The sequence below is a fragment of the Cryptosporidium ubiquitum genome (assembly GCF_001865345.1).
Source record: "Cryptosporidium ubiquitum isolate 39726 chromosome Unknown contig_23, whole genome shotgun sequence".
NCBI classification, from domain to species: domain Eukaryota; phylum Apicomplexa; class Conoidasida; order Eucoccidiorida; family Cryptosporidiidae; genus Cryptosporidium; species Cryptosporidium ubiquitum.
In genome coordinates this window covers 1-27,887 of record NW_021639806.1, presented here as the reverse complement: position 1 = coordinate 27,887, position 27,887 = coordinate 1, and the positions used below count along the sequence as shown (strand labels likewise).

At 30.9% G+C, this 27,887-nt stretch overlaps 9 protein-coding genes across 9 annotated transcripts; 4 read left to right on the top strand and 5 right to left on the bottom strand.

Moving 5' to 3' along the window:
• Positions 1–419: 419 nt before the first annotated feature.
• Positions 420–6,146, bottom strand: cubi_03719 (uncharacterized protein; the record flags this gene model as incomplete). Its single annotated transcript, XM_029020733.1, has 1 exon — positions 420–6,146. The coding sequence occupies one exon, from the start codon at positions 6,144–6,146 to the stop codon at positions 420–422; it is 5,727 nt and encodes a 1,908-aa protein (XP_028876252.1).
• A 503-nt stretch (positions 6,147–6,649) lies between these two features.
• On the top strand, positions 6,650–8,244 carry cubi_03718 (uncharacterized protein; the record flags this gene model as incomplete). The annotated part of the gene is made up of 5 exons (XM_029020732.1): positions 6,650–6,817; positions 6,876–6,938; positions 7,077–7,145; positions 7,204–7,367; positions 7,860–8,244. 5 exons carry the CDS (start codon positions 6,650–6,652, stop codon positions 8,242–8,244), a joined length of 849 nt encoding a protein of 282 aa, XP_028876251.1.
• Positions 8,245–8,465: 221 nt separating this feature from the next.
• cubi_03717 (uncharacterized protein) lies at positions 8,466–9,593 on the bottom strand (the record flags this gene model as incomplete). Its single annotated transcript, XM_029020731.1, has 1 exon — positions 8,466–9,593. One exon carries the CDS (start codon positions 9,591–9,593, stop codon positions 8,466–8,468), a length of 1,128 nt encoding a protein of 375 aa, XP_028876250.1.
• Positions 9,594–10,269: 676 nt separating this feature from the next.
• On the bottom strand, positions 10,270–11,442 carry cubi_03716 (protein tRNA synthetase class II; the record flags this gene model as incomplete). Its single annotated transcript, XM_029020730.1, has 3 exons — positions 10,270–10,405; positions 10,465–11,128; positions 11,355–11,442. 3 exons carry the CDS (start codon positions 11,440–11,442, stop codon positions 10,270–10,272), a joined length of 888 nt encoding a protein of 295 aa, XP_028876249.1.
• A 473-nt stretch (positions 11,443–11,915) lies between these two features.
• Positions 11,916–13,988, bottom strand: cubi_03715 (uncharacterized protein; the record flags this gene model as incomplete). Its single annotated transcript, XM_029020729.1, has 4 exons — positions 11,916–12,092; positions 12,154–12,297; positions 12,414–12,473; positions 12,555–13,988. The coding sequence occupies 4 exons, from the start codon at positions 13,986–13,988 to the stop codon at positions 11,916–11,918; spliced, it is 1,815 nt and encodes a 604-aa protein (XP_028876248.1).
• A 522-nt stretch (positions 13,989–14,510) lies between these two features.
• cubi_03714 (uncharacterized protein) lies at positions 14,511–17,945 on the top strand (the record flags this gene model as incomplete). Its single annotated transcript, XM_029020728.1, has 1 exon — positions 14,511–17,945. One exon carries the CDS (start codon positions 14,511–14,513, stop codon positions 17,943–17,945), a length of 3,435 nt encoding a protein of 1,144 aa, XP_028876247.1.
• A 669-nt stretch (positions 17,946–18,614) lies between these two features.
• Positions 18,615–25,619, top strand: cubi_03713 (uncharacterized protein; the record flags this gene model as incomplete). Its single annotated transcript, XM_029020727.1, has 1 exon — positions 18,615–25,619. The coding sequence occupies one exon, from the start codon at positions 18,615–18,617 to the stop codon at positions 25,617–25,619; it is 7,005 nt and encodes a 2,334-aa protein (XP_028876246.1).
• Positions 25,620–26,511: 892 nt separating this feature from the next.
• Positions 26,512–26,792, top strand: cubi_03712 (uncharacterized protein; the record flags this gene model as incomplete). The annotated part of the gene is made up of 2 exons (XM_029020726.1): positions 26,512–26,563; positions 26,638–26,792. 2 exons carry the CDS (start codon positions 26,512–26,514, stop codon positions 26,790–26,792), a joined length of 207 nt encoding a protein of 68 aa, XP_028876245.1.
• Positions 26,793–27,048: 256 nt separating this feature from the next.
• Positions 27,049–27,525, bottom strand: cubi_03711 (uncharacterized protein; the record flags this gene model as incomplete). Its single annotated transcript, XM_029020725.1, has 1 exon — positions 27,049–27,525. One exon carries the CDS (start codon positions 27,523–27,525, stop codon positions 27,049–27,051), a length of 477 nt encoding a protein of 158 aa, XP_028876244.1.
• Between the last annotated feature and the right edge of the window lie 362 nt (positions 27,526–27,887).

Genomic DNA, 27,887 nt, shown 5'->3' with positions numbered 1-27,887 from the left:
CCACCAAAACCCGCCATAAAAATGGCGCCTTTAGAATGCATGTGGAACTTCAGAAACGGTATAACGTGGTATAGTATAGTAAAACAATACAAAAATAGTTTAGAAAAAAAAAAATCAATGATTAGTTGGTTTATATTTAATTAATATAAGATATAAAGGCTAAATTAGTGAGTTTTGAAGGGTAATTGCGTATATTTGAAAGTAAACTAGTTATGAATGTTAAAGTCAGTGGTAAAAGTTAAGGCAGTAGGTTATATATGGCTCCAGATGATTTTGCAATTAAAAATTGTTATATAAAGCAAAACATAGTAAAGAGAAGATCGTATGTTGAGTTTGGCATAAAATAGCATTACCACTTCTCTCAGTTTGGTTATTAAAGTAAATAATACGATCAAACAGTTGTTCTGCTTTAGTACTGTTCAATTTGAATTTTCAATAGCTTCAATTTTCCAATCAATAGAATGACCCTTTGAATAAAGGAAACTTAGGAAGTCGTTCCAAGATCCGCTCTTCTTTAAAGAAAGATGATTTAAGAAAAGCTCGAGAGCAGTTTTAGCATCAACGATGGAATCGTGGACTTCGGTTTGAATATTCTTGTTAAGTACAAACTTGGCCAAGAATTTAAGGCTAATATATCTCTCATCAGGAAGTCTGTAAATCTCAACGGTATCAATAATTTGAAATGGAGGAACATAAATATTAATGATCTTAAAGTCACTTGGGAGAGCATGTCCAATAAATACAACACCAGCATCCACTAAAAATTGGAGCTTTTTAAGTATACAGAATTTACTGGTCAGAAAATGAGACGAAGTTTTTGGATCTAGGTCTCCAGGTCTAACTCCTGAGTACTTTGTCAAATAGTCTCTGGGTTGTTGGCTGTTTGACCCATAAGATACATAATGGTCCATTATTAATCCTTTTTTATTATCAATTTCAACATTATCATTAGTTCCAGTTAATGAGATTTTTCCACAGCGTACGATAGAAACTCTTGCTAGAGATAATTGAGATTTCTTCAATATCTCCTTTGTTCCATCAGACCTTACAACAGACTGCTCAACATCTAAAGCTACATATTCTGAATCCAATGCAACAACCATAGGGGAATTTTTAATGAACTCCGAATGACTTAGTGTATTTATAAACCTTTCATCAATTTCTTTTGGCTTTTTCAAAAGTCCTTTGGAAAATGGGTATCTTATAAAGTAATTCAAACAAAGATTAGAAAGTTCTTTAGGTGTGAATGGTAACTGATCATTAATCTGACTAAGATCTGGATTTTCTGAAAGATTCTTCTCATTCTTAATTAACCTTATTATTGACTCCAATTGTTGTATTACATGGTCATGTATCATTTTTGGATACCTCCAAGGTATTTTAATCTGGATACCATGAATATCTAAAATTTCCATTTCCAAAGCATCTGAAACAGTACCATGGCTCGGATTAGGTATCTCTTTATCTTTGATTACAGAATCTTTTTCCCCTTCTTGATTTATCTTTTCATCAGTATCATCCTTAGCCTCTTCTTCTTCATTATAACTACAAGAAACCTTTCTTACCAACAGGTCTATATCTTTTTGGTCCAAATCTAGTTGGAATTCCAAACATGGATAGTTACTAAACAAGTAATTCAACAAACTTCCTTTCTTATCCGAATAAAACAAAAAGGTTGGAAGTTTCCAACATGATGAAAAATTAATTATCTCATTTTTGTTATTCACAGGAAGAATTGAGGAGCCATTAATCATGTACCACTTATCTTGTGTATTATTCATCTCATTAAATAATAACTTATGTTTAACATACATACAAAAATGAGTACCAGATGGAAGCTGAATTGAGCATCCCTGATAAACTCCGAATACCAATGCAACCAACTCATATTCCTGGTATTTCTCTTGTTCTGAGCTTTCTTTTCCTAACTTGGATTCACTACCTTGCTCAACAACATGATTAGCACTTCTTTCCGTGAATATACCTTTTTTATCAACCTGGATAATATCTATTCCACCAGAGGTTTCTCCATTGTTTTCTCCACTACCCCCTGCCTGTGAGCTGAACCCTTTTCTTAGCTTGGAGAATCGGATTTCAAAAGGTATTGAATATTCTGGAGTAGGAAGATGTTCGTGATTGGTTCCAGAGACACCTCCTCCCACATTCTGGCTCTTTTTGACAAATTCTTCGTGTTCTTCTGGAGACATTCCTCCATACTCGTTCCAATGCTTATTAGACTGGATGTTGCAAGAAAGAACAAGAATCTGAGGAAGTTTTGTGATACATCTGACATGCTGGCAAGCTGTTGAAGTTCCGCATTCTTTACAGAAACTTCTTCCAGCAATAATTCTAAGCAAATTAGAATTTAAGGCCTTCAAAAATCTTTCAGATCTTAGCCTTTGGAACATAGATGGGTCATCTTTTTGGTTTAATTTAGATAAGTCTAAATTCTGACCACTCATTAATGAACTCTGAGCCAATAAATGACTAGCTGGGATATCTAGATATGTTAGTATCTGAGTTGATTTAAATGCATGTTTAGCCTGGACACAACTACTGATTGTTGTAACCTCAATACTGAAAAGAGAATCTATCAGTTTTTCAAGTACATCATTCTCATTTCTGTCATTAACTTCAAAAGCCTTTGTTTCTTGCTCGACTTCTGTTCCATCTGTATTATGGATAAAGTAAGTTTTCATAATATCTTTTTTCAGATTCTCTAAAAAGAATTTCCAAAAGATCTCGGTCTTACGAATTTGGTTAAAGGCTGTTTGAGGTAAGTGACTCACCAAAGCCATACCATTAAAGTTTATATCATCAAACAAGCAATTAGTTGGGCTTCCTGACCCAACCCCTGTTCCAACTCCTCCAAACTTTGGTCCTCCAACTCCAGGAATCCCAATTTGATTTTGTTGGCTGTCTTCGAAATCTATCCCAAGTTGTTTAATTTCTGGAATGTGTCTAACAGTTCTTAGCATGTTTAATGTATAAATCGAATTGAGAATCACGCATGGAAACAAGTCAGGATTTCTCCCCTTTCCATTTTTTAAGTTAAACTTGCAACTATACATCATGAATGTTAGATGTACAAGCTCACATGCAAGGCAAAACTCTGAAGTGCAGCCTGGTACATGGGCAAGGAGAATGTCGTAGGAAAGCTTTGGAATAAAAGAAAATAACATGAAAAACGGCTGAGTAAAGTCCAAGGTATCGTTGTCAAATTCTATTGAAACTAGCCCTTCTCCTAATGAAGAGTGGTCTTCCTCTGTTCTAGAAACCGTCTGAGCATCCCCCCCGTTTGGAAGTGACGAACTGGTACCTATATTACCCAAAGTTCCTACTGTTCCTACTCCTCCTGACTGTGTTCCATTTTGTGCTGAAGTCCCTACCCCTGGATTCTCACTTGAAGTATTTCCGCCCATCATCCTTCTGTTCTTTATTTTTTCCCGCCTATTGGGATTTAATCTTGGTTTGTAGTGAAACTTAATAGGCACTAAAGAAAGACTCTTTGCGTGAGAGGTTTCTCCTAGGGCCCCTTGAACTCCTACTGTGTACAATGACAAATTTCTTTTCTTTCGGTAGTACCAAATTGGCATAGAGCCTCTTAAACACAATAACGGGAAACCATAAACTAAGTTGTTGTTTTTGTACTTGGCTGTATCAGGATTAATGGCAACTTTGATAAAGTCAACCATTCTAAACTCCAGTCCTTTTAGCTTATAAAGATCCATCTCTGGTCTAATCTCTCGGATATAATCCAGAGAAAATGCCAAAGTCCCACTGGAGTGGCCATGCCTAGCTTCTCCACCTTCATTTTGTTCCTTTGTATTTGATTGAATTCCACTCTGCTTATGGGTGCCCCCCATTGCATGCAATAAATTTTGCATGTTTCCCACGTTATGCGGGCTCCTCATAGCAGAGTTTTGTGAGCCAGAGAAACTAGTTGCATAGGCATGGAGTCCAAGAGAAGAATCCGTTTGCCTTGAAAGAGTTCTGGTTTTGATTATACAAAGACCTTGTGGCAGTTCATCGGAAGATTTATAAGTGTTCCAGCCGAAATCGGTTTGTATTTTACGAATCTGATCAATTTCAAACTTGTTATTAAAGCTAAGTAGGCTATCATCTCTAATGTTAAGCTTCCCGTTGTGTAGCTTTTCAAGAATAGGAGGAATTCCAACAGAGTTCAGGGAATCATATGCCACAACTGGGCGTCCCTGAAGATATCTGAGTGCCACAGTAAGGTTTGGGATCGTTGGATGCCCCAGATTATGAGTGGCGGGCTTAGTTACTGGATTAGAGGCAATTCCCATTAGTGTTTGAATTGATTTCACATATGAGTAGTTATAGAGAGAGGTATTCATCTGTTTATTATAATTTCCTCCAATGTTTGTTCCAGGAATATTAAGATTTGGAAGTGGGTAGGAATGAAAAACACTAAAAGAGTGCTGGTGGTTTTGGTGGCTGTAGGATGAGCTTGAATTCACTCCTCCTCCAGTTATTCCTGAGCTTGTGATATGTTGCTGATCTGCCTTGGTACCACTGGTACTAATATTTGAGCTCGAGGAAGTATTTGCTTGAATTGAGGATGTGGAGGCCAGTCCACCAGTTGTATGGAGTCTCTGCATAGTATGGATTGACCCAGAAGTGTCAGCCAATATCAGGTAATTGCTGGAAGAGCTAAAGTTAAGATTGGATAAAGGAACAGATGGAGTTGCATAAAACTCCATCTGTTCAATGTTTGAGTGATAAATTTGCCACTGTCCATTATTTCCAATGATATATAAATCTTCAAAATCAGGTGTGGTGGCAGCTCCTGCTGATATAGCCAGAGAATTATCACTCCAGGCAATATTAATTGGTCCTGGTGAAAATGAAACGTTCTTCCTTGGTCTGAATTTCCTGGTATCATATAGTCTGACAACAGAATCTCTCATCATGTTTGTTAAATCTAAGTTCTTTTTGTAAACCATCATTTCTGGCGAAGTAGAGACTTCTCCAGGATGTATTCTAATTAAATCAAGTACAGGAAGCCCACAAACTCCACCAACTGAGCTCAGAAGCTCATCCGATGTTATCTTCCGACTCGAGATTGAGCTAGTAATTATAGCTACTGTATATTCGTTAACAGCTAGTCCTGAAACAAGCGTCTCATTATTCCCCGAATTTGTGGGGCAAATCTGAATAGTATGTCCCAACCTCGGAAGTCTCGTATCAGCAATCCCAAGCATATTCACCCCTCCTACAATGAAACTTGAGGAGTTTGCCGAACTTTTAATGCAACTAATACTCCCATTATATGGAATACTGTGAATTGGACGCACCTCCTGCAAATCCAAGATTGAGACACCCTTGCCTGTTCCAATACCAATAATTGGATGGCTACCCATCATATAAGATTGGTACCTATTAGAATCACAACATAGTATTTTTGAACTTTGTTGTTTGTCATTACTTAGTGTATTATAAGAATTAGAAGATATCGGAGCTCCTCCTCTAGAATAAACACCAATTCCACTATTAGTGACTGTATATAAATGTGAAGAGGATGGAAATCCCATGTAAATCACATTATCCCTTGCAGGCCCACCCACAGATACTGAATCGGCTATTCCTACTGGAAATGCTGTGTATCTACTACAATGTGGAAATCTAAATGAACTTAAAAATCCATTTGTCCATCCAAGCCAAAGAAGCTCATAAAATGGGTCGCAGTAAATAGATGAGATAAATGGCCTAACTTTCCTATTATTGGTATGTGAAGAAAATAGTCCAATCATATTATAGCTTGTGTATGTTTCCCAGCCCCAAGGATTTTGTCCAACCCTCAATTCTCCTCCCAAAGACCCTATTCCATTATCCAGATGTCCAGCTCCAACTCCATTAAAGTGATCATAGTAACCAACAGAAGATCTACCACCACTCATACTTCCCAATCCGTGATTAATTTCTGATGAATAATATGTGTTTCCCTTACTGGGCATTCTTCCCTCATAAACTCCTCCCGCTTCTGCTTCTTTTCCATTTCCTCCTTGAGTGGCCTTTCTACTAGAATTGCCTGAAACATTTGACCCGGCATCCAAGCCAACAACTCCGCTTAGAAAAGAGTCCTCATAGTCTCCCTCTGAATATAATAGCCTGTTCTGCATGTATCTTTTCTTCCAGATTATTCAAACTTTGCCCACAGGACTGCATTACCTTTTTACTAGCCTTTTATCAACTTCTTTAATTGCTAGACTTACTTTCATCTACTCTTTTTACGAACTTTACAGACTTCTTCAACTCTGATAAGTTCCCACAACAATATATTTATTTACTTTCTGAATGCATAAACTCATTCAGAAATTCTTTTAAAATTTTCGGATATGCTTCTTAGGCCCAATAACCTTTCCTATATTTGCATCTATCTATATATTCTTCTATTAGACCTACTTCTATTTTTTATTCTTCCTTAGCCTTGCTTATCTTTCTCTACGCATCTTTTCTGTCAATTTCGTGAGGGGAGAACCCCCGCGCGCGGGTACATTTGTGTTAATGATTTACTCATGAAAATAATGTAGAAAAAAAAAATTCTGGAATTAGTTATTTAAAAACAGAGAGGTAAAAATCTCAACATAATTTGCTTTTATTCATGCATTAGTTTGTGTGAAGAATGCTTAAGTTTCTATTACTTGTAAATAAGCAAGGCCAGATTAGACTAAGTCAATACTACGCACAGGTTTCAAAAGAGGAAAGATTTATTCTAGAAGGACAGCTAATAAGAAAATGCTTGTTAAAGGGGGAGAACCAGTGCCCGTTTATGGAGTTTAACAATTATAAGGTGAGTTCATTCCGTTTTAATAACTAAAGCTTAAAGGTTTGCCTGTAACTATATATAGATTGTTTTTAGGAGATATGCATCACTATACTTTATAATGGGACTTGAGAACTCTGATATGGTGGTAAGCTTTTATTTTACATAATGGAAAATCTCTATTTACTTTTTACCTTTTATTACTATCACTTATATTATCTCAATTCAAACTGGTAAAATTACTTTAAAACTCATCTTCCATTACCTTCCTTTAAATAATATACAGAATGAGCTATCATATTATGAACTTATACATTTCATAGTAGAGACTCTAGATAAATATTTCGAGAATGTGGTAAGTTTCCATACTATCAACTAAATTGGAATTAAACCCTAACTAAAACATCTCCCAGTGTGAGTTAGACATTATGTTTAACTTAGACAAAGCTCACATAATTATTGAGGAAATTATTATGTGTGGAAGAATTGCAGAAACTAATAAGTCGAATATAATGCAGTATATGAGCCTTTTAGAAAAAGCTTCTCAGAGCAATGATGACATTAGTTCAATGATTATGTCAGTCAAAAAATAAATATATTAGGTAGTTTTTTAAATTCTTGTATATGTCATTTTTTTCCTCATTATTTTTAATTGTCCCCACATATTGGGCGGGCTACTTAGCCCGGTATAGGTAAATATTTAGTCAAATTGGAAGTAAATTACGAGGAAATATTATCTAATTAAACTTAAACCTATTATCCAGGGTTATTCAATACTGTATTTTCTTTGTTAATAGCCATGAAGGATGCATTATTGAAAACTAGAGTAATACATGTAAGTACAAAGAACTCAAATAAGGAAAAGTTTGTAATTTATGTTCACCTTACTAATTAACTCTTTTTCTTTTCAAAAATTGAAAATAGTGTCTTTCAGAGGTACTTGAACAATTACAAAGTGTAAGTTTACTTTTATTTTTTTTATTTCAAAGTTACTTGGGAAAAATAACTTTCTTTTTGCCATCATTCCTCATGCTTAATATGTAACATTACTCTAGGAAAAGTTCATTAGATCTAATATAGCAAAACAAATATTAGAAAACTCATGTGAAGCAATGCATGAAATTCTGGATACATCTAATCATTATTCTAGAGTAAACAAAAATTTACCTTTGTACCTTGATTCAGATTTAAATATGGAAGGGAAAATGATATTTCATAGATTTCACAAACGAAAATGGAAAATGTATATAGATTCAAGTAGGACAAAGATCTTTAGAATAAGGAAAACTCAAACTGGAGGAGTAATTCCAACTAATATTCAACTAGGAGCAAATCAAAAGATAAGAATTGAAGCAATAGATTGTCTGAGTTGTAGACTTAGAAACTCTGATATTACAGAAGAAAGAGATCATGGAATTAATAGTATAATCAAAAATGATGAGTTCAGATACTAATTTAGAAAGATTTACTAAAAGATTTTAAATTGTATACAAGAATTGTTTATGATAATTATTAATAAACCATATAATAATAGTTAAATATATTGAAACTTATAATGATCATTATATTTATTACAATACGGTGAGACTTAGAATGAATAAATATACTATAGTCACCACTAGTTCTCATTAAGGTTTGCAAATGTTAATCTTTTCTGATTACAGAAAATTACTATTTAATTATGATGATGATGATGATGATGGTGGTGATGATTGCATCTTTGATGTCCATAGCAATGATGATCTCCACAGTTATTCACAATATTCCCCATTCCAGAGTTGTATGGATTAAAACGAGGAAGTAAGTTAATTGGGAAAAATCCCCAAACTGATCTTGTGGCTGGAGTATTACCAATTCTTGGGTACAATTGCTGACTTTGAACTTGATTTTGAGTTTGTATATGAGAAACTGGGGATGGTGGTTGAGTCTGAATCATAGGCATATACTGACAATGGATTTGGTTTTCACTATTAATAGGAGCTTGGATGCGACTTCCAATAACTCCAGAACTTGGTAGAAAAGTAGACCCAGTATTTTGAGATCCTTCAATTTCTATTGAAGATGGTGAGAAGCTATGAACAAAGAATTTATCTGGTACTCTATTGGTATTTTTAATTACTATTTCAGAATGTTGTTTCTTTGCAAATTTATCCATAACTTCTTGGCTAAATTTCCATAATCTCTTTGCCATTCTTGCAGAATCTAAAAGAGCCAATATATGTACAATTAATAGAGAATTAGCCAATAAAAGCAAATAGAAACCCCAACCTAGAGAGCTGCTATGAGGTACAATGTTAAAAATTGGAATGTCTGACGTGATTGATAATAAATTTTGAGAAGATTGGCTCAAGTAAATAACTAATACAGAGCAGAAACAAACCCCCAATAGAGCAAGAATATTGAATAAAATGGAGGCAACCGCCAGACCAATTCTGGGTTTTGACTTCAAGATCACTTCGGAATTAATAGGATCTGTGTTATTATTGTCCACCTTAAAGCTTCTACTGTATAACATTAAGAAGACTATTCCAATAATCACAACAGATGCTGAAGCAAGTAGAACCAAGTATATAAGATTCAAATAATTGGTCATAGAGAGAACACTATCACAAGAATTTGCCAAGAATTGATACTTTATTGGAGGAACACAAATTGCTTGAACAACATTCGCAAAGCTTCCACTAATCTCTTTAATACCATTATTACAAAATCCCAAAAATCTTCTGCTTCTGGATGAGCAGTTTAAAGTAACAAAAAGTTGTTTTGGAGTCAGTTCCCATGAAAGAAGGACTCCATCAAACATAGTCCAATTTTGGACTAGCATTACTCCTCCAAATGCACATCCTGAAAGCTTATTAAATTAATGTCAGTTATTCTAATTGTGTTATATAAGTTAGGTTTTACCCTAACCCATGAACTTTCAACTTACCAATACAGCTATTACTAAACTTGTTAAATTGGCAATAATTACTCCTTTTTTAAACATGTTGATCACAAGTTAAAAAGTAATAATTTTTTTTAAATGTAATCTCTTGTTAATTAAGCCTATTAAATCTCAATCTCGTTGATAACCAAGTAATTCTGTATTCAATCAACAAAATCCTTTAAATATAAACAATAAGCTTTACTTTGAAACTTATTAGTTATTTACTTATTTTTTTTCTTTATTAATTATTTTCTTAAAATATGTAATATTTTATAATTACTATATAATTATTAGTATACTTTTTTTCCCTCTAATGGCCAAAAATATCTTAAAATTATTTTCCCGCCTATACTTACAATTTTTACCGATACTGGTAAAATTGCATATTTGCAGGTGAGATTAACAAAGAAAAGGCTCCTGTACTTGAAATAGATATTTTTTTGAAGTAAATATTTCAAAGAAATGAACAAATAATTAGATAAAAAGTAGAAATTGAGAGAACATATGAATATATTATAGATTATAAAAGAATTAGTATTATTAATATAAAAATTCAACTATTTGTAGGAGACTTTCTTTTCGTTCGTACTCTTTTTTTCTTATCAGAGTTTACCTTACTCGTATTTTGCTTTTTCTTTTTTTTAAGGCAGGAAAGAGGATTCGGATTTTTTTGTTTCTTCTTTTTAACTCTAAAATTGAGGTTTGAAAGTTAGGTGAAAATATAGAATGATATAATACTGAAACTTACTTTGAGTCTTTACCATTACTATCACTACCATTAGAATTGCCTTGAGCAGAGTCTCTTAAAGAAGGAATTAGGGGATATTCCCACTTTTGAAGCCCCATTCTGGACTCTTCTGAAATAGATTTTTGATTATAAGATGCAATGGAAGGTTGCTCTAAGATAGGGACCTGGTTATTTAGGTAAATTAAAGGAACTCCTGGAACCTTATGAAGCTTCTTTCTTAAAAGAGGATCTTGAGAAGCGACCATGAATTTTTTGGAGTTGTTATCTTTTGATATAACGTCCAAAATACATCTAAATGAATCAAATGTACGTAAAGTGCTTGCAGCTTCTTTATCAGAAGTTTCACAAGAAGCCTTCTTCTCAACATCATTTTCTTGATCAGAAGAGATATCGAGGCTGTTGGTAGAAAAAGAAGTCATCTGTTCAATATTAGAATTCTCTTCAGTACAATAAGTATGTCCACATTTGTGTCTGAAATATCCTCTGGCTATTAGCTTTGCACCAGAAAAATCAGCTTTTTTGTTTTCTAAGTTATTGAGCATTTCAATCTCCCTATATATGCAGTCTGTTATAATGGGGGTAGTCTTCCCATTAAGAATCTTTGGAAATTGTTCTTTAATGTGTATCTTATTTTTTAGAGCTGCCATAATAAAGGTTCCATCAACTATAGTGCAAACAAGAGTTAATAATCAATATATAAATCACTATAGGAAGAAAGAAAAAGACGGCAATTATAGTAGTAGAAAATGTAATGCTAATAATATCAGTAGGTGTTACTCCCAATTGGAAACAACAATTTACTTTCACATTACAATTACCCAACTAACACCTAATCACTTCAATCTTTCCTATTTATGTTTTAAATCCCTTCTAGATTATATAAAACTTACTTAAAAGTCTATATGGCTCTTCGAAGCCATAATTTATCTTGTAATACTTTAATATACGTTTAATCTGTTTCTTTCTACCTATCTTCATCTTTTAATAAAAATAGCTTAGCTCTATTCAATCCCAAATTATCAAACTCTAATATATTCTTCAATCTAAGCAAATCATATACATCCAAATTTCTCTTTCTCGTTTTAATCTATTATTTACTCTTCTATTTGATTTATTTATTTGTCCTTTAAAGACTTTGGCGCCTAAAACTTATTGTATATTATTCTTTATGGCGCCCATGTAAATTAAAAAGTTTAAATTAATACACAGAAAAGAAAAGGAGAAAAGGTGAAATTGGATCTCCGGGTTGATTTTACTTAAGAAGGAGAGGGGAATGATATATAAAATTAAAAGTCAATTAAAGGAATTAGATGCATTAGTGAAGTAACATGTTCATTAATTAGTTGAATTATCTGTTTCTCAATTTTTCATGTGTGTGAATTTAGAAAGTAGTTTGGAAAAATATGAGATTGAAATTAAAAAAAAATACACATAAATATTAGATAAAGAAATTAATGTAATTTTTCATCTTTTGGATCTTTAAAGAGTTGATATATGGAGTAATTGCCATAGAGTTCTTCATTTCGAGTATTATTTTCAGGAATATTACAATTTGGTAAGGTGAAATTGGAAAGAAGGCAATCAATTGCAGCTTTTTTTAGAGCATTTGCAAATTTCTGATCAGTTTTCTGGTTTTATTAAGAGTTAGTTACCAAACAATCTTCAATTAATAGTTTAATATTAACTTACATTTTGTGGAAGTGGGTTAATAAATTCTGCTGCCTGAAATACACCAAGTCTGGTTGCATTATCATAGAATTGATTAATAGAACCATTTTCTGGTATTTGAAATATATTTGTGGGAGCTTTTCCAATAGACTCTAATAACTCAATCTGAAAAAAAAAATGAATTATTAATTACATATTTAGAAATTTATTAAATGGAATGGAATAAATCTTTTATAACTCCAAATCCGCTTTAATAATGTTAAAAGTAGAGCTAAGCTTACCGTCGGCTCCTGTTCAATATAATCAATAAAAGTTTGAGTTAGTCCCATAGTTAGTTGTTCCTAAAAGAAATCAAAAATCATTGCATTTTAACATTAAATTCAAATTTTTAAATCTGGAAACAAATAAGAAACTTAACTTACCTCCGCATCATCTAAAAGATTACTAACTCTTCTCTGAGCTCGCCCAATTGTAGAAGTGTTATAAATCTTCCAAATAGGTTCACCAATAGCAGTCCCAACTGCCTGAAGATTTGTACATTTGTGAATCTGAGGATTACAATAAAAGTCTTGAACCATTACTTTAGGCCCCAATTGATTTGGAACTAGATCTGGTTGTTGAGTCCCAGGATGAATAAAGGTTGCATTTATTAATTCTTCAACAGGAATTGACCAGTTTTCCTGCTTTAAGTTATTCAATGAAGTTGAAATAAGTTGATCTATTGCAACTTTCCTATCATATGGATTAGGAAGTTCCAATCGAGTCAAATTGACCACATCTCCAACTGTTGCAGACTTTACAATCTCGTCTTCTATGTGGTTTTCTTCATCTTTATTGATTTGATCTTTGTGACTACTATTGTGTTTGTGATTGTGACTGTGTTTATGATGATGATGATGATGGTAATGGTGGTTGTGACTATGGTTGTGGTTTTGACTTAAATTTTGGTTTTGAATCTGATCATTAACTACATTTTTGGTCTTATCTTCTGGATTAACTATAGGTTTTGAATCTAGTCTTTCAATATCATCATTAGAAACTGCATTTTGGCTTTTTACCAGGTCATTTTGTCCAGGACTTTCTGAATTATCTGCCCTTCGTGGTTCTTTTCTCACATTATATGATACATTCCACCAAGCTTCATCAATATTTGGAATCTTATGCTTGAACTCTATGGGTCTTGTAGTGCTTGTTCTCAATATTGGTTTCTCAATGTGATTCCAAGTCCACCTAGAATTCCTATTATCTGGGGCTTCTGAATATTTTAAGTAGTGGATTGAAGAGTATGGAGAAAAGTACTTGTTAATTTCTTGCCGATCACCTACGTTATAGTTTGGCTTTTTATAATTCCCTCCTCCATTCATTAATAAAGGTGATTTTGACAAAAATAGAGGTATTTTCTTTTCTTGATTATTTGAATAAATTATATCATAAGTATTACTATTAGTATCCCTTTGATTTATATTGTTATAAGGATTTATATAGATATTACCTTCATTTCTTGGATTATAATTCTGTGATTGAACAAAACTACCAATATTTGAATTAGAGCTTGAACTCAGAGTTGGACTCATACCAACAAAGTTTCCATCTGAGTAGTATCCGTTTTGATATCCATCTACATTATTTATATTTGGTAAAGAATCTTTATAGTTTCCATTTAATTCTGAATTATAGCCAAAGTTACCTTTCAATACGTCAATTATTGCTCTAGAGTGGTCCTCTGGGACAACTTGATTTTGAAATCTGTCTCCATCTGACCTTACTCTTGCTATTAGAAACTGAAAATGCAATAATAAACTCAATACATTCCAATAGTGAGAGTACTTGTTTCTATGGATATTTTTTTGTAACATTAATTCTTTTCTTGAATGCCAGTATTAAAGATTAATAAAACTGAAAAAACTAAAGTATTAATATTTACTTATATTATTGTGAATATAATTTATTACTATTTTTGATTTAAGTTTACTTTCACTTGTATTTACTAAATAATACGAATAATCACAAATCTATCAAATTTTTTTTTAATACCTATAGGATAAACATATAACTAGATAAAAGTATATATATATATATATACATATATTATTTTTGCATATATATTCAACATATAAGTGGATAAAATTCAGACATTACAGTAATAATAAATGACTATTTATACAAATCTACAAAATGAAGTAAAGATTACATTCTAAATTGCATTATTCCTTAAATTGAGTAATTTTTTTTTAATGATTAACCAATTTCTGTATAAAATAATAATTTTATTTTTTTTAAATATAATTTTTTAATATTTGCATGTACACGTATTACCGGTATAGAAAAAAAAAATTCTAGCGGGGTTTAAAAATTCAAAAATTGTAATATCACTATATATGGTAAAATGTAAAGTTTTTTTGATATTTTTGGTCCTATGTCGAATTTTTAGCATATGTCCACTATGTTTAGCCACCGACTATGTGGGTTATTGCGAAGACTACGAATTTAAAGGGGTTTACATGGGAATGGTCCAGAAATTCTATATTAAAAATGAGAAAATAACGAAAAGAAATGAAAATAATGGAAAAAATGAGGAAATATTAATTGGAAAAGAAGATAAAAACATAGTTAGTTCTGTTAAAGATGAGAAAGATAACCAATTTTACGGAAAATTTGTTCATCTAAAACATGAAGACACCATATATAAGACACAAGTACAAGGAAGAAACTACTTTACTAATTTGAATCCAAGTGATTGCAGAATCAATATTTTAAGAAGACATAAAATTAGGATTTCAAGAGTATCAGTAGCTGTAATGGAGTCTTTTGATAGACTTGTTCAGCTTCTAGATATACTTTCTTCAAGAAAACCATGTCCTTATTGTAAAGGATGTATTGATTCTAGACTGGACAGTTTACCAATATGGGTTTCTCCAATTTTACATAGACAAATAAAAAAAGTGAACTCACAATTAGATAATAAGTTATGTTTAATACTAAAAAAAGATTCAAAACTCTATTTATTAATACGAAAGATTATTATGTCAATTAAAGACAATAGGTGGGCTGAATTTGATGGTATTACTACTCATATTGGAAGTATTTCCAGTCTTATAGTTAGGACAAAGTTAAGAAGGAGAGAGAATTTTCCATTATATCTTCTTGGAGGAATTTTTGAACTTATGTTGGATGATTTACGTCAAGTTGGTATAAAAATGAATTCTTGTAACCCTTCTCAGTTCTTATTTAAATGTTCTTGGCATCCAAATAAGCAGAATTTGGAGATTTCTGCAAAGCTTAAAGCTGTATCAGAGTCTATGTTGGCTATATCTAAAAGTTTGGAGTTAGAATCTGATTCTACTTTAATTGGTGATAAAGGCTTTAAGCTATCTTTTAGAAAAAAATTACCAGATGAATATGGATCTTCTAAAAATATTAAAGATCAGTTAAATAATAACTTTGAGGATAGTATACTTAATAAGGACATAATTAAAATTCCAACATCTTCAGGAACTCATATTTCATGTACTTCATCAACAATAGGGACTTCTGTTGGTTCAAATTTATCTTCTACCTTAGATTCCTCTCATATTTCACTCCAAAAGAAGTGTATTCCACCATTTTTAGATAGTATGATTATGTTAAGAAATGATGGGAGTCCAAATCCAGATTTACAAATATGTAGTTTGGATACTATAAAAAACAAAAATACTAAATGGGAGGAAAAAGAAGAAACTGAGATAATAACTAATAGAGAAGAGAAGATAGAAGAGAAAAGCAAATTAAAAATGATACAGGGAGTAACTTATGTGAGCCAATTAGCAGCTCTACACTATGATTATGCTTCAAGCTCTTCCAATAGTAAGCTTCTTTCTTGGAGTGAAGGAGTACTACGCCCAAAATCTGTACAATCTTCTAATCCAGATTCATATCTATTAGTTCCTTGTAATAAACCAATGTGGTTTGTAATTGGGTTTCAAGAAGATATATTTCTTGAGTATATTGCATTGTTTTCACTTGAGTACTTTTCATCATCTTTTAGAGAAATTGAAATTTCTGGAAGCTTAATATATCCAACTAAGCAGTGGATACCTATAGGTATATTAAGGAGAAATCAAGTATTACCAAAAGAAATGTTTGATTTAAAGACTTTATGTGTAAAACAAGAGGAAGGACATCACATCTTGGATCATTTAGAGTATAATATTGATGATAATACAGATCCAAAAGGATCCAAGGTTTCTGATATTAAAGAAGGAACTTCAAATAAAGCATCTGATAGGGCAGATCTTAAAATTGGTCAAGATCACCCAGGAGTTGGTATTAGAAAAGATTCATCAGTGGGTAATATTAAGGAGAATAACTTAATTCACGATTCAAATCCATGTTGGGTTCGTTATATTAGAGTAAGAGCAATATCACATTATGAGGAAGGTCATTACTATTGTCATTTAAGCCGAATCCAGATATTTGGAAATAATGTAATTAATAGATTGGAAGTTGAAATGGGAGGAGGAGATAGAAGAAGTTCTATTTCTATGTCAGAAATGGAGGAGAGTGTAAAAGATGTTGAAAATCGTTTATTGAAAAGGGATATTGACAGAGGTATACATGGAACAATAAATGAACAAAAACCTCATATAATGTATTTGAATTCTAGTGATTTTAATTTAGGTATTAGTAAAAAGAGTAATGATGAAACAAATACAATACCTGAGTTAATTAAACCTGAAAGTAGAAGTTTACTAATTAAAAGTCAAGAAAAAGTTAAGTATAATGAGAATAGAAATATGTTTGATGAAGATTTTGAATCTTTAACTGGAAGACATTATAGTAATTCAAAGGGACATCCATTGCTGTCTCTAATAGATAGAGTTAAAATATTAGAAAAGCAATTAGATGCAATAAAGCTTGAAAAGAGAACAATTTTAACAAGTTTTAACTCTACTTTGGACCATGTCAATGATTCATTATATAGACTTTCAAATTCTGTCAAGTTTCTCCAGGATATATTGTTGGATTCTAATATGAATAATACAACAAATGGACAAAGTAATACAGATCAGATCAGATCTTTAAAGCTTGTAGACACTCACTTAATTCAAGTTTTAAATCTAGTAGGTGGGTATCTTGAAAGGTTTCTTGGAAAATATTATTCAGGTGAAGTAATAAGTTATTTAATACAGTTATTTGAAAGAATAACTTTGTCTATACTTAATTTATTTGGTTATATTTATAACCATTTTCTGACTTTAATTATAGCAATACTTTTCATAACATTGTTTATTTCTCAGATAATCCTTTTTAAAAAATATATTTCTCTAAAGAGAAGACTCCATAATACCTTACAATTCTTTAAATCTTACTCACAAAGTAATAACACGAGCCCAAAAAACAGTATCTTATTAGATGAAACATTATATTTCCAAAAGAATCTTAACCTTAAGTTACATTCAAACCCAGTTACAAGCTCCTACAGACTTTCAAATAACTCCAGTTCTAATTCTAGCTCAAATTCTAGTTCTAATGTTAATAATACTATTACTAGTTCTGGTGGTGGAAATAGCGTTTTAGTTGGAGATATTACAGTGGGGAGTTACTCTTCCACAACAAAGAATGCAAATAACAATTCTAACTTGAATTTAGAAAGTAACCCTGTAGTATTTCAAGGAAATGATGCAGTGTTTGTGTCTCAAACAGGTGCTGAAATTATTCACAAGGAGCAAGAAATATATAGAATTGATAATGTCAAGCCTATAAAGTCTAATCTTAAACAGGAAGTGCAAGAGAATTTTCCAGAGATTTCAGAGACTACTGGGTTTCGTGAATAACAGTAATCAATTTTAAATTATTTGAATTTCCGTACTCCGGATGCTAAATTTTTAAATAATTATCATTTAACTACAAATCATTAAAAAAATCAAAACTCTACCACAACTTTCTTCTTTAATTAAAAGTCTCTCCTTTTTATCTAAATTTTTAAAATCTTTCTTTTAACAATAACTAACTGTTTTCTTTTAATTTTATTAAAATTCTTTTCTAAACAATTTTTCTTAAATTTTTAGATCTCGAGACATGATGCCTTTCTTGTTTATTTTTACATACCGGTATTAATGAATAATATAGTACCGACATTTTTGGCGCCAATTTGCGATTATTTTTATGAGAAAAAGATTAGGAATAAAATTAAAGGGAAGACAAAAATAAAAAGTATTTGACAAGATTTAATGGATTAAAGATTAAAAGGAAGCTGAGAAGACTTAGAGAAAATAATAGTAGTGGTTGATTGTAAGTTCAAATTTTGATATTATATATATGTAGAATTTTGCAAGTTAGATATATATATATATATATTTAGATATATATATATATATATATATGTATATTATATATATATTTATATATATACAATATATTTATTTATTACTATATATGTTTCTATGCACTTATATAGGTAGATAATTTACAAGTTGACAGATAAATATACAACTGGAAGAAAAATGTCTATGAAAACTGAATGCAGTGAAGATTTGCTGGAGAGTCTGATAAATGGATGTAGAAAAGCTGAAGATGTTAACAAACTGGATGAGTTTGAGAAACTAGTGGATAAATACTTAAAACAAGTATCAGATTTTACTGGAGGGAAATTGGAAGATCATTCATTTATGGAAGAGTCTCTATATGAGCCAATAATAGATGATAAGATACAAGAGAGAATGATTTTTGGTAATGTAAACGTTATAAAGGACCATAATTTAGTAATAAAACTTCAAGATGAAATATTGAGAATTAACTTAGAACTTGAACAACTTAAGCAGGAACAAAATAAGAGAAATATTCAGGCCAGTAATCACAGTTTTAGTGAAAACTGTGTGACAACTTCTATTATGGATGATGATTTAGAAGATTTAGAAGGAGAAGATGTCTCTGAGGTTCCAGATTTTGAAGCAGGAATCAATCTAGTATCCAGTTCTACTTTAAATATGATTAATAGTAATTCATCTTCATGTTCTACCAAAGATTTAAAAACCACCAAAAAAAAGAAAACTCATAGAAGATACTTTAGAAGGAAAAATACAAGTTCCAAAGAAAAAACTGAATTAGATGAAGCAGAAAAAATATTAAGATCCAGAACGCCTTTAGATATTATTACTTTGGCTTCCAAATATTATCTAAAGGACTTAAATTCAAATAAAGATGGAGAACTAGAAAATTATGATTTACAACACCTTCCAATAGCACAAGATCACAGAAGAGGCCCCTATTTGAATCTAAGTTTAGCAAATATTCGTAATATAAAAACGGCTAATTTAACTAACAATTCACTTTTTGGAGGAAATGGACCATTTCTTAATGATCTATGCAGTATATATCACATATATCAAATTAATTTTGTTAAAAGATCCCAGGAAACCTCTCAAATTATTTTAAGTACTTCTTATGAATCATCTTATATAGCCTCAGTCAATAATCATAAATCTATCTTTTCCACTCATGGGGGTATCGAATTTTTAGTTCCAGATTTTAACCAATCAAATTTATCATCAAAAAAAGATGAAGATGATCATTCCAATATTTCATCTGAGAATCGAGTTCTTGGTCATATTACATCATCCAATTCTAATCATCACGGAAATTCTTTAGTCACTGAAAAGGCGGGAAATTCTGAAATTTATAATCAGACAGAAGAATATGATCATAACTATAATTACTTGGCTTCAGTAATGGAAAATACTACCCAAACTTTTAGGAATGCAAGACAAAAAGTTAAAATTTGTGTTCTTCCTAATAGAGTTAAGGAATTAGAAATCTTAATTAATCATCCAAGTGATTCATCTATTGATGATCTAAAAAGGTACCGAATACAATTTATTAATAAAAATAGAAAAGATCAAATTCATTCTGAAAATTTTCAACAAAATCCATATTTTGATACTTTTAAAGACGATTTTGGGATTATTCATTCTTTTAAAAAGCTCAAAGAACAGAACCTTGAAAGATTGACTTCCTTGAAAGTTCTTAAGAAGAAGATTAATCAAATAATTATGCATCAGAAAAACAACAACCAAGAAATAAGTAAAGATCAAATTCCATTTCTTATTTCAGCTTTTAACTATTTAGTTGATGAAATCAATTTTCTTGAATCTGATTTAGGTCAAGATAATCCTCAGATTCAAACAATTATTATTTATCAGGATGATCTAGTTATTAATAGAGAAATACAAGATCATATAGAGATTATTCTCGGTATACCTGAATATATTTCTTTAATGCCATATAATACAAGTTTGTGTTATCCAATACAAGATCTAAAAAATTCTATCAAAGAAATTGATCTTAAGAAGGAATTATCTCTAATTAATAGTATTTTAAGACCAATTCATGGTGATTTTTACCATCCAATTAATTTATTTGGATATTCTAAAAATATTCAAAAAGTAAAAAAACATATAGGAAAAAGGAAGATTATGATTAGAAGAGAACTTTATAATATTAAAAGATCCTTACCTCTTGTATATCATTCTTATAAAAGATATTTAACATATAACGAGATCTTAAATAGTCCAAATAATTTGAATTTTACTTGGGGATGTTTACCATTAAGAGCAATTGATCATCCAGATCAAGTTGTACCTCTTCCTATTGGTTATTTCAAACATGATTTCAGATTTAAAGTATACCATAAGTTTTTAGATCTTCTTCCTGAATGTAAAAGTAATGATATATCAAAGACTTATATGATGTCTTTACAAAATATACAAACACCTTTGAATTTTACTACATCAAATAGAGCATTAGTATTGGATGATTTATCTGATACTGGAAATAATCATCATAAGATCTTTTATAACAACAATACTAAGGTTTCCAAATTTCCAGATAATATGGGTAATAATGATCAATATTTAACTGAAAATAATTACCGTACTAATAATGATAACACTATATCAAATTTGTATTTGGGAGAAACTATAAATAATGCAAGTCATGTAGTTGGTACTAGGAGAAAAAGAGGAGCAGGTGTTGATATTAATACTTCTGATATATCTAACCATACAAATATATCAGCATCAACAGTAGTAACATTAGGTCAGAATAAAACTAGAAAGACAAGAAATTCTAATGATTCTTCTAATCATTCAAATAATGCTACGGGATGTGATGATCATAGTTCATTACTATCAGTGAGTACATCTCAGTCATTATTTGACTCAGCAAAGACTGGAGGAAATGTTGGAACTTTTAATAATCAAAAGAATGTTAATTATAAAGAAAAAGGATCATTATTTAACTCAAATGAGAATTTAATTACTATGAAATCTGATTTATCATCAAGTAACTTAAATCTTAATAATACTAATTCTGCAACATTATCTAATATTAGTAACTACAATATATCTAATTCATTAGGAACTTTATCTGGACCATCAGGAATAGGTAATATGGGAATGCCTAAAGTATATAAAGAAATTAATCTTTCTGTTAAGGAAAAAGAAAAAGAAAAAGATATAGGTTTAAATATTCAAAAAAATAGAGAAAGAGAAAAAGGAATAGTACATCAAAAGCAGGCACAAAGAGAATGGGTACAGATGGCAAGTTCATCATCAACTTTTATAGGTCCATCTCCATTATGGTTTGAAAATAGTATTTTTAGATTTCCAGCAGAAATAGAATATAATGTATATGATAAAGATCCAATACAACCAGTAAGGATAATACATATAAATAAGAATAATCAGGTTCAAGATCCAAGATATCAAGAAAGGAATAGAAATACAATATGGAATTATTCTGAAATAAGAATGTTTATTGAAAAGTATTTAATGTATCCAAAAGACTTTAGGAGGATAGCATCTTTTATGGAGCATAAAACTATTAAAGACTGTATAGATTTTTATTATAAGTATAAATATACATTAGGATTTAAGAGGATCTTGAGATTAGTATATTATTACAAGGGTAATCATGGTAAAAATCAGTTTAATGTAATACATGAGCGTGATTTATGTAATAGTAATGATCAAAAAGATCTAATTATAAATGAGGATGAAATATCTATTCATAGAAAAGGTGAAACAGAAAGAATAGAAAATACTAAAGAAAATCAAAAAGAAGATGAAATGGAAAAAATAAATGAATTTAATAAGAAAGACAGAATGATCATATGGAATAGTCTTGTTAGTACTACAAGATGTATGGAGATTATTAAATATAAGAAGAATTCTTATAGGGAGCTTTTAATTGATGAAATATTGAATACTTTAACAATAGATTCAACATATAATAATTTAATGAGAGATTTTTATAAGAGATCATGTTTTGATTCTCTTGGTAATATGAATATGTATACTGAAAGGCTTCTTTCAAGATCATCACAAATAAGGATGATTTATAATCCATCATCTTTATTTAGGCTTCCAATTATAGAAAAAAGAGAAATTTGTATGGGATTAGTAGGATTAGATAATAAAGAAGATTGGGGACTTTATGATGATTTGATATATAAGTTTTTGTTCAGAATACATGATGATTATTATTTGAATACAAATAAGAGATATACAATGGATAATTTGAGTAATGGATATATATTACCAAGTACTATGAATGCAATAATTTCTCCTTTTTATAATATAAATATTCAGAATAAGCAAGGAAATTCAAACATACAGATTCCAAGTAATATTCCAATAATATTTGATCATAAGAAATATATGGATCAGGAATCTTTGAATAAGTCATATTTAGATCCAAGAATATCTATTCATGATTTCAAGGTATCGGTATACTTATATTTGAATCAATTCATGGATGATAATATAATAGGTGGAGGAATGAGTGGTAATAGTTCATTACTACATTCTTTGACAATATCTCCTACAAATAAGCAAGAGTATTCATTATCTTCAGATCTTTCAAATTATGTCTCAAATGTTTCATTATCTGAGGCTGGTAGAAATATTAAATTAAGAAATCTCGAAGTAGCAAATAATTTGAATAATACTATGGCGTCAAAATCATCAGTAAATGAGAAACCAAAACAAGGAAGACGTAAGAGAGGAGGAGGATCAGGAGCAGTAGGAGCAGGTCCAGGAGGAGGAGGAGCAGTAGCAGTAGGAACAGTAGAAGGAGGAGCAGCAGCAGCAGTAGGATCAGGTCCAGGAGCATCAACAGGATTAGGAATAAGTGGTTCAAATATCAAGGAGTCTAGGGACTTAAATGTTAATGTACTGAATAGTAATACTATTTTGAATGATATTAATTTGAATGCGAATAATAGCATTAATAGCCATAATCATGTAAACGGAGGAGGTAATAAAAACAGAAAGATGTCAAAATTAATGGATGAATATATAGGAAATAGTAATAATAAAATGTGTACCAGTCATTTTAATACATTATCTAATAGCATGAATAATATGAATAATTTAATAGGTAATGTTGGTAATAATAATACCGGTATAAACGGATCTGGAAATGGAATTCTTGGTAGTTATTTTATGTCAGACAACTCAATTTCTGGATTAAATCAGTTACCAAGTGCTTTATTAAATATGAATATGAGTAATATAAATTTCGGACAATTACCAAAAAATAATAATCATACGATTCCAATGATGGCAGGTTTTCAACCTATTGATGCATGTGGAAATGTTTCATCTTCTATGAATCCTTTGAAACCTTTGCAAGTACCGAATAGTTGTATTTACTCTGGAGTTTCTAATGTAATGAATCCCACCAACATAATCAGTGGAAACAATAATACAAGTAATGGAGGTGTAATGGGTGGAGTAATAGGAGGAACAATAGGAACAGTGGTTGGAGCAGGAACAGGAGAAAATGGTAATTTTGATGGATGTGTAAGTGCAAATGGTGGTAGTAACAATAATAGTATCAATGTAGCTCAGGATTTTTCAGGGCTTGGAGGATTACAAAGTACAGGTGGCCCTCCAGGAATGGCTGGAATACCTAATATAGGTGGTCTGGGACTGGGAGGAACATATTCACCAGGCTTATTGTTTGGAGGTTTGGGTACAACTTTTGGGCATTATAATGGAGTAGGAGGATCTTTGATAGGTGACAATAATAATGTGAATGGTAATAATATGAATATTGGCAATAATGTGAATAGTGGTAATAATTTGAATAGTACCAGCAATAAGAATATAAATAATAGTGATAATACCGGTACTGGTAGTAATACAAACGATGCAACAAATATGAATAATCAGAGTAATCACGGGCAGACTTGGAGTAACATATTAATGAATCAATACTTGCAGCAACAACTAGTTTTTCAACAAACATTGCAGGAGCAAATAAGGAATTCTCAGCAAATTAATTTGAGTGGAGGAGTTAATGGAGTTGGAGGGCTGGCAAATCCTTTGAATCAAATGATTATGAATACGTTATTGGGTAATGGTATTGCCTTAAATAATTCGGGTAATACAAGTATAAGTAATTATGGAGGATGTATAAGTACTGCTAATTCTTATCCTATTTTAAAGATGCAAGGTGAGAAGGAGGTAGAAAAGAATGAAGCAGTTGGAGAATCGTCTATTAAAGAGGATTTCCGTTTAGATAATGGTATAAATGCAGCTGGGGAAAGAAAAAATAATAGAGAGATATCTTTAAACGTTGATATTACTAATCGGAATACAGAGTTATCAAATGCTGGAGCAAAAAACTTAGCAGGAGGATTTACATCAATGGGAGAAAATAACTTGAATAATGGTGCTTTAGCTCTAGGAATGCTTAATTCAAAAGGATTGAATTCTGAAGTAACAGGAGCTAGGCTAGGGATAGGAACAGTAGCAACAACTGGTGCAGGAATAGGAGTGACAACAGAAACAGAAACAGAGACAGGAACAGAAACAGGAACAGGAACAGGAACAGGAACTGGAACTGGAACTGGAGTAGCAAAAGGAGCAGGGGCAGAAACAGGTCTTGGAACTTCAACAGAAGCTGCAACAGGACTTGGAGCAACAACGGGAGCTACAACAGGAGGAACAGGAGTCTTTGCACAAACTCCAATTCAAACACAGCCACAAGCATTCCCTAATTTTTTGCAGTTTCAACATTTATTCCAACAACAGTTAATACATCATCAGCAACAGCAACAACTGCAATTTCAGCTACAGTTAAAGCAACAGCAACAACAGCAACAGAAACAACTTTTAGCGAATACAGCTCCATTTGCTTTTCAAAATCACCAACAACTAAATAGAAATCCTGGAGCAGACATGTTGAACCTACTTCTACTACAACAGCAACAACAACAACAACAACAGCAACAGCAACAGCAACAGCAACAGCAACAGCAATTAATTGGAAATCCTATGATTGGTTTTTCTGGCGCCAAAAATATGGGAACAGGAATAGGAATAATAACAGGAGCACCAGTTGGATCTGTAATGCAAGATCCAACTAATAATAGTTCAATTATAAAAGAAGCTCAAATTTCCAATTCAAAAGATGTGAATTCACATTTAGACAATCCTAAATAATATTAAATTTAACTAATTAATTGTTAAATTAATGAAAAAGAAATTTAATTAAAATTTGTTTAACTTGATTATTTGTATTAATAAGCTTCTGGCTTAATTCTTATAACATATTTTTATGTATTTGAGCGGCAACTACATGCAAATTTAATCTGCATGTAATAATATATGTTATTTACATGTAGTGATAATACACGAGTAAAAATAGATATGTAAATTTGATATAGATTTGTTTGTTATAATACCCCATTTTGTTTAAGCTTGTTTAGCAATATATGCAAAAAAAAAAAATGTCTAATAAAGTTGTAATTTAATTGGTATTTTATGTAATTTGATTATAATAAAATGTGTATATAAAAAGTATTAAAACATAATGTACTGCACAATTCAAACTTATTTTTATTGCATGTATATAAAAAGTACATAAATTAATAGACAAAATTATATTTTCCTTATTCTAATATCTTTGATTTTTTTCGTTAAGATTGCAAACTTAACTTTATATATATATTATATATATATATATATATATATATATATATATATATATTATATATTATATATTTATATACATTTAAATCAATCTTAAGAGAAAAAAAAATAACTAAAAATGGCGAAGGCATAAATGAGCAATAGCTCTAGTTTATTTTTAATTGGTTGTTTCTTCTTTATTTAGAATATATATTATATAAATAACTCGTGTTTAAAATGCAAAGAAATTTAATAATTCTTTAATATTTGATTCATTATTAATAATTCAAATAATCTGAATGTATTAAGTGTTATTTAATATTAAAAATAAATTATATGTATTTGTTTTTTTATGCAAACTTGACTTAAAATATAGTAGTAATATTATTGGGGTTCATATTTGTTTTTTAAATTAAACATATTAATGAAAGATTTGGATTCAAATAATTATGGAAGACCACATTTTAACTTGAATTGTCATTTTTATAGTTAAAGAGAGATTTAGTAGTGGCAGTGGTGGAGGTGGTAGTGGCAGTGGTGGAGGTGGTAGTGGTGGTGGTAGTAGTGGTAGTGGTGGAGGTGGAAGTTAGTGGTAGTAGTAGTGGTAGTAGTAGTGGTAGTAGTAGTGGTAGAGGTAGTAGTAGTGGTGGTAGTAGTGATAGAGGTGGTAGTGGTGGAGGTGGTAGTGGTGGAGGTGGCAGTTAGTGGTAGTAGTGTTTGTGGTGGTAGTGAAAGTTTTATTTATGGATGTTATTTAATGGTAAAATTGATGGCCTTTTGAAATAGAAAAAAAAATGATTAGAGAAAGAAAGTGATTTTCCTTGAGATTTTGAGAAAGCCAGTATATAACATAAAATCGAAAAAAAAGGAATTACTCTTTCTTTTCTCATAATCTATGCTATTCTACTCTGAGTATTGGAGGAATGAAAAAAAAAATAATAACTAAATCTTACTTAAAGATTTAATTCAAATTTTCAATTTCATTTTCATTCTGATCTTTAATACTTCTTGAAATATTATTTATGGTATTTCCAATTCCTCTAAAAATATCAGTTGTGTTAAATTTACCATTAATCAATTTATTTAATGTTGAGTTTGTTAGTAAAGTACTATTCATGTTCAAACTATTATTTGTGATATTATTACCTTCTAAAGCTGAAGTAAAATTTTTTAAAGATTGAAAGTTTGAATTTACCACTAAATTCTCATTATTTAATGTAGCATTTCTATTTGAAATCTTCTCTGTAATATTACTTAATGAACCATTTGTTAGATTTGTAATATTCTGTAAATTAAGTGATTCCGTTGGTGATGTAATATTTCCAAGTAAATTCTTACTATCTATTCCATTTGGTAATTTAACTATTTGTGAAACTCCATCTACTAATAATATATTACTCGAATTCTTTCCCGGTGTGTATGGAATAGTCTTTACCATACCTTCAATTGTTGTTCTTGCATCATCCAAATTATTTAATCCAAGTGCTGAACCACTTACTCCATTTCCACTCAATGCTGATTGTATTGTCTTAGTAACATGAGCTATCACTCCACTCGCTCCTTGCTCCAAACTTGGAATCTCAATTAACTTTCTTAAAAATCTATTTGAAGCAGCTGTTGTCGAAACCGCTGCAGATGATGAAACTGAAGCAGTAGATGAGGAAACTGCTGCAGTAGATGTTGAGACTGCAACTGTTGGTGTAGAAACTGCCACAGTAGATGTTGAAACTGCAGGAGATGTTGAAATTGCAGGAGATGTTGAAACTGGAACAGTAGACGCTGAAACTGCTGATGTTGTAA